We start from the raw sequence: 12,049 nt of genomic DNA, 5'->3' as shown, positions 1-12,049 counted from the left end.
TTTCAATAAAATGCTTTCTGTACGAATTTATTTCTTATAAACCTCATTTCTTGCCAGTAAAAATTTTCTGGTGATGCGGTTCAGTAAGTAGATTATGCCTCAAGTAATGTGCCTCAAATAAAAGCTTCCTTATCAATTTAGCAAATTTCAAACTGAAAAAATACATCACAGAAATTTTTTGCTGAATGACTGAAAATGACGACAAACTTTTAATATATTTATTATATTAGGTTCATTTACAGCCGGCCAAACAATTTCTATTTCTCTGCAATTTTTTACTGCTTACATATACAGAAATAAATCGTTATTAGAGTTTGCACTACTGCTGTTAGACTTTGATAGTTTCTCTTGGCCAGCTAAAGACCGACCAAGAGACTATATTTATTAGGCAGTAGTCTTACTCCTTCTCCATAGACAAGAGTAGATCGCTCACGAACTGTTACGAACAATAGATTGCTCACGAACTACGTATTACGAACAACAGACTGCTCACTAATCGTTACGAACAATAGAATGGTCAGGGATTGTCATACGTGCTATATTTCGAGAAAGAATTGCCACCGTTGACTTTGGCAAAATACTTGATAAATACTTTCGCATATTTAGCACAAAAATATGTGTATTAAATTCTCTGGCAGATAGGTATAGTGCATTATAAAGTAGTTCGCATATAAATCCAGTGCATGAATTACATTATATGGACCCTGATGATGCAAGTTGGTAATCGTTTTCACAGTTTTATTTTAAAATTAAAATTAATTTCACAATCTAAATCTAAATCTTATATTAGCGATTTATTAATGTCATTATTTTCGTTATAAAACGAGAGTGAAACTCGCTTATTGCGGGGAAAAAAACTAAGAGAAGTGGGGCGGTGATGACGGCTGCACTGCATTTTGTTAATATTGTCGTTTTGGGCAACAAAGGCGAGCGGTGCTTCTAAATTAGCACCTGAGAAATTAAATAAGCCCTACTCTAGGTTTAATTTAGCCTTTATATCCCTACTCTAGTTTTAATATAGCTTTTATAGCCACGCTCTAGGTTTAATATGGCCTTTATAGCCCTAATCTAGGTTTAAATTTATTGGCTTGCCCTAGGTAGGTATAATCTATAGGCCCTAGGTTTTAAATCTATAGGCTTGCCCTAGGTAAGTTTAATCTATAGACCCTAGGTTTAAATCTATAGGCTTGCCCTAGGTAGGTTTAATCTATAGGCCCTAGGTTTAAATCTATAGGCTTGCCCTAGGTAGGTTTAATCTATAGGCCCTAGGTTTAAATCTATAGGCTTGCCCTACTCTATCCTAGCCCTGCTCTAGCCGCCGACTAGTTAGGAGATTGCACGCAGAGCTTTCCCCTCAAGATATGGGGACGGGCTGGATGAGAAGGAAGGTAGATCATTCAATGACAACGTCACCACACAGTAAATATATCATAACAAATACATAAACACTTATGAAATATATCATTACAAGCACCTTAACGCACACACACAACACCGATCAGTGCTGAGATTCCAACCTGAATTGCTAAGGCGAAATTCATAGGTCGGGGCAATTTGTCTTATTGTATTATTGGCAGAATTTGTTCTTGAGTTCCATGCGCTCACACTCTATAACTATATGAAATAAAGCTGAGTTCATTCCTCACTCAGGTGACATACGACGTGTAACGACATTTTAGGTTTATTTAGCCCGCGTCACAAATCATGATTTATTATTTAGTCCGCTCCAAAAATTATTATTTAATATTATTTAGCCCATCCCAATAATTATTGTTTATATTATTTAGCCCGTACCACAAATTATTATATAATATTATTTAGCCCATCCCAATATTTATTATTTAATATTATTTAGCCCGTCCCACAAATTATTATATATTATAATTTATCCCGTCTTACAAAGACAAATTAGTGACGAGTAGCAACGTCCCATCGAAATACATTTGGTTGGATTAACATTGAAAAATAATCGAACAGTCATCATTGTTGTCTAAAACGGAAATTATTGTGCAAGCATATAATGATAATAGCGGTTTCAGCGTTTATTAGGCCATAAGCCTGTCGCCGATTCTTAAAATCGCAGAACATTCACAGCTTGTTGCGGTCTCGAACTCGCAACTCACTGCAACAATTCTGCAGTGTTTAACCGCCCGGCCTCCTTGGCGATTCTGACCAGAAACTGGCGCACAGAGCTGGGATCGAACCCGCGCCTCTCTGCGCCAATATTGGTACTCTGAACTTTAACCACTGGGCCACCCAGTGCGTATAGCACTCACCCCGCCGCGTACAGCACTCACCCGCCCCGTATATAGATTTTACGCCAGGATAAAGAGTCATCAAGATTATATAGGTATTCGGCGTAGATGTTGTCGTACACTAAAGTTGTTTTCCTACGTGACAGATGACAATCTGAACGAATAGTTTGCAGGTTGTTCTGCAGAAACTCTATTTATTTATTAAGGCAGCCGACGTAGATGTTATCGTAGAGCCATTCAGGGCAGTGAGAGGCGACGAAGACCCTGGTCTTGTAGTAGAGGTCCATGGGCTGGTAGCGCGCCTGGGGCACCGCGTCCAGCAGCGCCCCAGCGAACGCCTGCAGCACAGGCGTCAGGTCCGTGCTCTGTGGAAGACGTACGATACTCAAGAAAAATTGCTAATTGCCAAAATGTTAACCTCCAGATTAATGGAAGACGTACGACACTAAAAAAAACTGCCCATTGCCAAAAGGACAACCTTCAACTTATAATTCTGTTTTTACCAGACATTCGTGTTTATTTAACAATTAAAATGTCAAAACTTTCATGGTGGCATTCAAAACTATTTGAATAAATAGAATTTTCCGACGGAATAATCCTTTCGCTGAAAATTTTTCCACAAAGCCCATGTTTCATGTTCATATACAAGGTTATATTAATATCGTCAGGAGGTAAAATTCTTTTAATAGAGATGAATTAATAGAAAATTTAGTTCATGGGGGCGCAAGGATGGTCATGGTGTGGTGCGGAGTTGTGCAAGAGGCATGCAGTCAAAATTGTAGGTTGTGTAACTGCGGTCATCTGACACTTCATGATACGAAACATTTCATTCTGTCATTGACGCATTTTGTCATTGGGACATTACATCCTATAATAACACACCATAAAATTTCATCTTTACATAAAGTGCATGTAGGTTAGGTAAGCTAACGTTAGGTTAGGTTATATTGGTAAAGGATACATGATGAAATGTCTCAATGATGAAATTTCGTCTATGATATTGTACCAGTAACTCGTGCAGGTGCTAATATTTCATTGTTCATTTTAATGGGTATTGATTCGCTGTGTACTTTCCTAGTACTATAGTTGTGTTTTTGATGTTGATTTTTTAGTTACTAGTATCCGTAATTTATGTATTCTGTGTTTCTCAAGTTAGTATTCTTCAAAATAATTATTATTTACTCCGCCTTACCCCTAAAAATTCGTACTGCGGGCCTGACATCCGATTCAGGTGCCGCCCAGGACTCGGGGAGCCCGTGAATCAGCCGCTCTATGGCAGTGCCTAAAGTGCAGCCTTAAAGCAGCTTGTAAGCTCATACTAACTCGGCCAGGACAACCCTTGTCATACTCTCAGCCGACTATAATATACTCGGGAAGAAGATTCTGACCAGGGGCCATACTTTCAAAACTCGTCAAGTGAACGTAAGTACTTACGCTCTATTTTCTTGTCTATGATTGGTGGATTTTGCTTGAAAGGTCGTCAATGACTGGCTGATGAACTTACGATATCTTAACTTTTTTTAAAGTATAGGCCCAGTAACTGATTTCGATCAGGTGGCTAAGCAGACTAAAATTAATTCTAATAGCTCTTCACCGTAGTCGCTCTTCACCTCTTCACTCATGTTCGCCCACATCTCGTCCGCGCTTTTCTGCACGCTCTCCTCCGTGAAGATGTTCGTGCCTGAACAATTACATTATTTTAGTCTAATTTTAACATTATTTATATACTAACATTAATTCATTTTTAATTTTTTTGTCGCAAATTTGGTAAATCCAAGTAACAATAAAGTGATCATGACACCACGTATATACCAAACCAACCACGCCACCGCAACCACGTCACCATAACCACAACACCACACCACCAATAACCACTTCAATAACACTTTCATCATGCCACATTGTTCGGAATAACGGTGAAAAAAATTGTGTCACCGGCGTTATGGTGGCGGCCACCCTGTGGAAACAAACCGTTTTGGCTTTTTTCAAATTTGTAACGGGTTTCTTGTGGTAAATTTCAAGAGAAAAACGGCGACACGGTGTTTTTTTTTGCGTGTCGGCCGGCATTCAGATATGGCAGTATCGTGCGTGTGGTCACTGACATGCCGGTCAGGCATGTCAGTTTTATGGTGGTTTTTCGAGCAAAGGTGCAACAATATTTGCCGCAACCACTCCTCCACCACCACCACACCCACCACCACACCACCACCACACCCACCACCACCACCACCACCACCACCACCACCACCCACCTGTCTCTTATACACATNTGGCACTGACCTCAGGCAGTCACTGAGGCCCTGGCACTGACCTCAGGCAGTCACTGAGGCCCTGGCACTGACCTCAGGCAGTCACTGAGGCCCTGGCACTGACCTCAGGCAGTCACTGAGGCCCTGGCACTGACCTCAGGCAGTCACTGAGGCCCTGGCACTGACCTCAGGCAGTCACTGAGGCCCTGGCACTGACCTCAGGCAGTCACTGAGGCCCTGGCACTGACCTCAGGCAGTCACTGAGGCCCTCCACCGCAAACTTGGACGCGACGTAAGGCGACCGCATAGGCACGCCCATGCGGCCCAGCATGCTCGCCACGTTCACGATGCGGCCTGCAGCATGGCATGCTTTATTTACATGATAAGAATTATGAATGAAGCTTAAGTACTAAACGACGAGTAATTATGAACGAACCAGATAATTGTTTGTAGTAGCTTTTTCCATCTTGTAAAATATTGGAAAATTCAAGAGGCTTATTGTACGTGTACGCAGGTATTAGCGAGTCGAACCTTCGGCTTCATGTACAATGCATTACTTTTTTTGGGAGGATATAAAATGTGTTCGTACATCTGGGAAGACTAAGGATGTGTATAGTTACAACGAGCCCACAAAGTTTATGTTCTTTCTATGGCGGCTCGACATAGAATAGATTAGAAGTGTCTGCACTGAAGAAATAGACCCAAAGCCTGTTGCCGATTCTTGTACTTTTCGTGACTTGATTCACAAGGGATCCGGCCTTTGGAACCCGATCTTTCCATAGCTGACGATTGATTGATTGACATAAAGGGATGCATGACAAAGAATTGAAATACTTGAATGTCATACCTATGGTAAATACTGGATTCTTTTTCTCTGACACTGTGCAAAGGATTGTCGTACCCCGAGCCCTATCTCTATCGTAATATCATATCTCTAGCTCCATAACACAGATTGTCCTACCACTGGCACTAGAACGCAGAATTTCATACCTATGCTTATATACAAAAGAATGTCTTGGAAACTAAAATGTCGCATGCATCTGTCACAAATCAGTGACTGTGTCACGGATCCATCTTTTCCCTCAATAAGGAATCAAAATTTATTTTTAGGCCTACACGTGGCACCTTTAGCACGGCGCACGAGAGGCAGGAAGGCCTGCGTGGCAGCTATGGTGCCCACGACGTTCACTTCGTAGATCTTCCTGTAGGTGCTCAGCGGCAGCCACTCCACGTCCCCGAACGCTGCAATGCCCGCGTTGTTGACCACGCCCCACAGGCCCTCTGGGGACAATAGAGGAGGACTTGGAGCTTTACTTAATTACGCCCCACAAGCCTTCTGGGGACAATAGAGGAGGACTTGGGGCTACAGGCCTTCTGAGGACAATAGAGGGGGACTTGGAGCTTTACTTAATTGCGCCCCACAGGCCTTCTGGGGACAATAGAGGAGGACTTGGGGCTTTACTTATTTAATGCTTATTCCTAAAATATTTGTTTTATTCGTCGGACTGAATTTTTAAGACCTACGAGGTTATAGCCTGTCGTTGGTGAGACATTCAAGTATAATTTATCTGATAATAAGTACTTGACATCACAACTCATGGGATTCAAACGGCGGTGAGGTCAGTTCTAAACTCACTGATGCATCAAATTCAGGATAAACATGCATATTTAGTACAATATTGTAGCAAGCCAGAAAATCAGTCGTAAAGACTAGCATCGTCGTTGTGGATGATCACTTGAAATACTAAATCCTATATTTATAATGCACAATAGATGGCGAGCTAACAATTCATGTGCACGTCTGCACCTCGTCCATCACGAGCCTCGAGGTTTGCTTTTGTACCAACCTTTTTCTTTCTTAATTGTGTTGTTCATTATATGCCTCGACAACGGTGTGGGTTCCAATAATAGAATAGAATAGAAGTGTCGGCGTTGAAGAAATAGGCCCATGGCCTGTTGCCGATTCTTGAACTTTTCGTGACTTGATTCACAAGGGATCCGGCCTTTGGAACCCGATCTTTCCATAGCTGACATAATACATGACATGAGAGTAGTACGCAAGTACCTCATCACATCTATGTAAGTGATAAGCGATGGTGTTAGTAGTTCCTTAGAATGCGTTCCAATAATGTAGAATATCTCGCACTGAGACTACTTCCCCCATGTTTGAACTAGTATAAGGTTGACCCCTGAGAAGCTCATTTTTGCGGATGTAGTTTGTTGTTCGCCTGTGACGTCACGATCTCAGTGACGTCACGAGCATTAACCAATCACCGAAATGCGATCAAAGCAGTCAATCAATCCGTCATGGTAATGGCAGGATTGTTAAAGTTTCTCGATCTCAGTTACGTAACAAGAAAGCTGAACTGAAAGACGGAAATCATCGTGGGTCAACCTTATATAGTTCAACCATGACTTCCCCAGATCCATTGTAATTTTGTTCCAATAATAATGCCCGGTCTCGCGACTTGAGACTCCTTCATCGTCTTGACTGACCTCCTTCAGGTAGGAGCTCCTGCACCGTCGTACGCGCCTTCTTCAGCTCCTCAGGCTTCGTCACGTCGCCCAGGATGACGTGCAGACGATCGCTCTTCAGCGCCCTCAGGGTCTTAGCGCCCTCGCCGTCCATCAGGCACAGCGCAAACACCCGCAGCCCCTGCAACACACCCAATAACCCTAACAAAATTTAGAGTCGCCCCAGCTTCTAGTAATCACAATCAGAAGCTGCCGCGTCTGTAAATTTTCACTGGGTTATTACTGCGGCATTTCATTTATTTCAATATTTCAGATACAGCGAACATTGCAGCCCCAGCGGCAAACCCAACAATATTGCATGATGTTTTCTATTATAATGCAAGATATAATTCAAGCATTGATAGATGAGCTCTAACACGATGATGTGGACCAGGTAATGAACGCCGTTAAGATGAAAACATATATAGTTGGATAGTAGGAAAATGTTTTTGAGTAAATGGATTGTAGGGAAATGTTTTTGAGTAATATCCATGAGTAATAAGATATCCATGAGGTTTTTTTATGAGGCATCAGATTCTAACTTAGCTTGTATATAAAATCGTGAATACGTTGGAATGCCAAGTCTGCTGAGGTATGGAGTTTCAGTTTCTTGGAGCAGTACCTATTGTAACTCATGATAATGATAAACATGACTCTTGGTAACAGTAACATGACCCATGGTAACATTAACATGACTCATGGTAACATTAACATGACTCATGGTAACATTAACATGACTCATGGTAACATTAACATGACTCATGGTAACATTAACATGACTCATGGTAACAGTAACATGACTCATGGTAACGGTAACATGACTCATGGTAACGGTAACATGACTCATGGTAATAATAACATGACTCATGGTAACATTAACATGACTCATGGTAACGTTAACATGACTCATGGTAACGGTAACATGACTCATGATAACGTTAACATGACTCACGCCCTTATGGAGGTACTGCGCGAGCTGCAGGCCGATGCCGGAGTCGCAGCCGGTGATGAGGACCGCCTTCCCGGCCGCTGGAAGCTGTGGCCACATTGGAAACAAATATATTACACTTGCATCTTATGTGTTCACTTGCTTAGAACAGGTGATGATAATTTCATGTCCTAATAATTTCACGTCATGGGAGTGAACCCTTTTACAGTCTCTGGCGACAAAGTTTCATCACACTTTTGCTACGCTATCCCTACCAGGCCGCGTGAATTATTACATCGTTTGAATATTCGTAAAATGTTTTAGTGCTCACCAGGTTGCACAAAATTTTCAGTCAATAAAATGTTCTTCAAATGTTTTAGTTCTCGTCAGATGTAAAAATTATTCAGTCGATAAAATACTTGTGCAATGTTTTTCTTCATACCAGGTTGAACAAATTATTCAGTCAATTGAATGATCGTTTTATATTTGATTCTCACCCTCTTCGACGACATGCCAAGAAAGACGCCAGCAGCCGCTATCCAGATGACTATGCCCAGCAGCTCGCTGTTATCAACGTCCACCAGATCCAGCACCCAGTCCAGCAGCATGGACAGCAACGCGAACAACAACAACATAAAGATTCTGTCCAGCGTCAGCAGCGGCTGCTGGAGGGACTCGACTGAGTCCTCAGCGTGCTCCTGCTCCGGCGATTCCTTGTCGTCCGACATTTTGTTGTAGTTATTTCCCTATGCGAATTTTTAACTTCCTTCTATATTATCTGAAAAGTTCAATAAAAATAATTAACGATGGTTTTGTCAGTAAAGATTTTATTTTTTTAAAGAGACTTAGCCTCAATAAAAATAATTCAGTAACGATGGTTTATCAGTACCATAGATTTTCTTTATTTTTTGAAAGAGACTTAGCCGTAGGAGGACACATTAATCATTCTTGACAACGTTCTCTACCAGAACAATGTAGAACCATCTCACTAAAAACATCTAAAACCATCAGAGTGCTTGAAAAGCTAATAAATATTTAAAGGATTTATCCTGAGCGTTCATATCTATGAATTTTCCATCAAATTACCGCTTTATTTTCTGTTATAGTTCTGTAAACATCTGTGCAAATTTTCGGTTCATATCGTTCAAATATTTTTCATCAGACGCGATCTTTGATTCAGCCCTCAACCATTGCTCGCTCGGATACTCAATCTCGATTATTTGATGAATATATCAACTTACAGTGCACTCACTTGCAAGATCAACATAGCAATGACAAGTTCTCTCATGTCTAGACCAGCATCTCTTGCACCCTCTTCAACTCGCCTTATCTACGCCTAACCTCGATCTTCACTATCTTTTCCATATCAGCCTTAATTAATCCATTGACGGGACAAAATAAAAAATTTGTCACGCTTGAATGTAATCAATTCTGCAGAAACCAATTTTACTTTCAGGTTGATTTCTAGATTTGTTTTCTTCCGATTTATTCTTAGTAGGTTCAGTGTAAATGGATGAAAACATAATCTTGAATGGGGCTGTACAATTTGTGTGGTGAATATATATTCACGCAACACTATCTCCAGCAAGAGAGTGGTCACGGCAAAAGATAGCGACACAATAACTAAGATAGCGACACAATAAGCGATAAGATAGCGACACAATAACTCCATCCACATCTGTTGCAGCGCCTAGTTTGCTATGTAAATTATAAAATAAATTATGTCATTAATCAGTAGTTAATTTTTAATCTTGAGCTTGAATGACTAGTCGATGGCCAACAAAAGATAATGAATCTGAACTTAAACATTTTTATTCACTAAATTTTCATCAACGACGAAATTCACTTGGAAGTTGGATGCATTTCTCGCAATGTTGGTTCATTAAAACCACGTCCGTTAAAACCATAAAGGATATTAAAAAAATCGTTTTTGCCTATTAGAAGCCTTAAACAAAGTTCATAAACACCACATACATGACAATTAGCAGGAGGTTATCAATAGGGATTGTTACTAACCATCTTTGAATACAAACGACCAGGTTCAGGAGGGACTGATTTTACACCATCTATAGCCACCTATTGCCAATACAGGCGCACCTAGCCACAACCATCTAGCCACCTATTGCCAATACAGGCGCACCTAGCCACAACCATCTAGCCACCTATTGCCCATACAGGTTCACCTAGCCACAACCTGTCTCTTATACACATCTAGATGTGTATAAGAGACAGNCTGCAATGCTGGCAGCATGCAGCTGCAGACTGCGACTGAACTGAAGGCTTGTCTGCAGTGCTGGCAGCATGCAGCTGCAGACTGCGACTGAACTGAAGGCTTGTCTGCAGTGCTGGCAGCATGCAGCTGCAGACTGCGACTGAACTGAAGGCTTGTCTGCAGTGCTGGCAGCATGCAGCTGCAGACTGCGACTGATCTGAAGGCTTGTCTGCAGTGCTGGCAGCATGCAGCTGCAGACTGCGACTGAACATAACACTTGTGTAAACGGCAGCGATTTACTCAGCTGGTGACAACGCTGCCCCAAAGCATCATGGAATAGCACAAGAGTTAGGAATAGATCACCCTGTACTGTACGTGTGATCTGAGCACGACACATAAACGCACATATTGCTCGTGTATGTACAACACACACATTATACAACGTACAGCACATATGACACTTTAATTACAGTTAAACACGAATGCGTTAGCCTTCACACACAACCCATTGTAGCCCAAGCCTGAACGCTACAGACAGCGCACAAATGTGGGACAAATGACCACACGAATAACACAAGTGTATAGACGCAAACCCTTATCACGCACACAGCAGCAACACATACGAACACACAGGCACACATGTGTACAAGGTCTGAGTGGGAGACAGAGGCGTGTGTGGGCATACAGAACAGACGAGCGTTGGTGGTAATTGTGAGGTAACGCCTCACACGTCAGCGCAGGTTGTGAGGTAACGCCTCACACGTCAGCGCAGGGTGTGAGGTGACACCTCACACGTCAGCGCAGGATGTGAGGTAGCGCCTCACACGTCAGCGCAGGATGTGAGGTGACGCCTCACACGTCAGCGCAGATACCGACTGTCCGCAGACACCGTCCGTCCGCAGACAATGTTTGCCCGCAGACAGCGTCTGTCCACAGTCTGCTTGTTTGCTATTTTGACACCAACACGGTAGAGGCTTCGACACCACCAACCGATGATTGTTATAACGAACTTCAAACTATCGTGTTGGTGTATTCAATGGATGAAAATTTGATCCAAGGTTGCCATGAAAAATGACGTAATTTCCCCACGTAATGCCGAAAGGTAAATCTTCTTAGTTTATTTTGTATAAATCTACCAATGTGTTTTCTAAAGCAAAATTGTTAGCAATTGAATATTCTTTTCCTTATCGAATAAAAACTCAAGTTAAATCAAACCACACATTATTGTTAAACTATAACATCTAAAAGTCACTACAAAGAAGCAAGAACTACAAGGAGCACAGGTTCAGTTGACTAGTCTTCAATGTCGCACACAACTCACACGTGCTGCTTGATGGCGACTGCCTGACACCGCATGTGCCCAGCGGTGTTGCCATCGTCACGTTCATGCTGCAGCGGTGTTGCCAGAGGGAGTTTGTTTACACGTAATGTAAACGCAGTTGGACACGAGCACACATCTGTTTATTTTTTTATTTTGTCGTCATTTCTAGCTTGACAATACAGATGCGCACTTTAAACTTGAGATATATTATGCTTAAGGTGTTTCTTCACTCAATGACATCAATGAACTTTCCATTTGACGATTAATATCTTCAAAATCGATACCTACGTTTTTTATTAGAAAAGCGATCGGATATGATATGTTTTGAGATATTTCGCCTGAACATGTTGCGGTCTTATTATTAATCATTGATCAATTAATATTAACTATACATTTCGTGATCAATCGACAAATTTAACACAATTTATATTCGATACAACTAACGTTTTAAAAGATACGTAAAAATTGATTGATTGGTCCTAACAAATAGATTCAAAACACTCATCATTGGTTTCATTAAATCAATATAATGGCATAAAAAGTAATGTGGATTTTCAATTCGGATAGTTT

General features: G+C 41.4%; 1 protein-coding gene across 1 annotated transcript; it reads right to left on the bottom strand.

The window, feature by feature from the left end:
- Positions 1 to 2,209: 2,209 nt before the first annotated feature.
- Positions 2,210 to 11,520, bottom strand: LOC108668856 (D-beta-hydroxybutyrate dehydrogenase, mitochondrial-like). Its single transcript, XM_018156112.2, has 8 exons — positions 11,480 to 11,520; positions 8,444 to 8,724; positions 7,971 to 8,054; positions 7,001 to 7,160; positions 5,630 to 5,785; positions 4,753 to 4,858; positions 3,824 to 3,944; positions 2,210 to 2,620 (listed from the first exon to the last, which is right to left on the bottom strand). The coding sequence occupies exons 2-8, from the start codon at positions 8,672 to 8,674 to the stop codon at positions 2,450 to 2,452; spliced, it is 1,029 nt and encodes a 342-aa protein (XP_018011601.1). The 5' UTR covers positions 8,675 to 8,724; positions 11,480 to 11,520; the 3' UTR covers positions 2,210 to 2,449.
- Positions 11,521 to 12,049: the final 529 nt, after the last annotated feature.

This window comes from Hyalella azteca, unplaced genomic scaffold (genome assembly GCF_000764305.2).
Source record: "Hyalella azteca isolate HAZT.00-mixed unplaced genomic scaffold, Hazt_2.0.2 contig11355, whole genome shotgun sequence".
Lineage (NCBI taxonomy): Eukaryota > Metazoa > Arthropoda > Malacostraca > Amphipoda > Hyalellidae > Hyalella > Hyalella azteca.
This window is presented reverse-complemented; position numbering and strand designations above follow the sequence as displayed.

Excerpts from the sequence above, each read along its gene's own strand:
- LOC108668856 (XM_018156112.2), bottom strand. The coding sequence starts at position 8,674 with ATGTCGGACGACAAGGAATCGCCGGAGCAGGAGCACGCTGAGGACTCA. Across the intron at positions 7,161-7,970 it reads CGCAGTACCTCCATAAGGGC|GGGCTGCGGGTGTTTGCGCT; the intron begins GTGAGTCATGTT and ends GGTGTGTTGCAG. Across the intron at positions 4,859-5,629 it reads TCTCGTGCGCCGTGCTAAAG|GCCGCATCGTGAACGTGGCG; the intron begins GTGCCACGTGTA and ends GCCATGCTGCAG.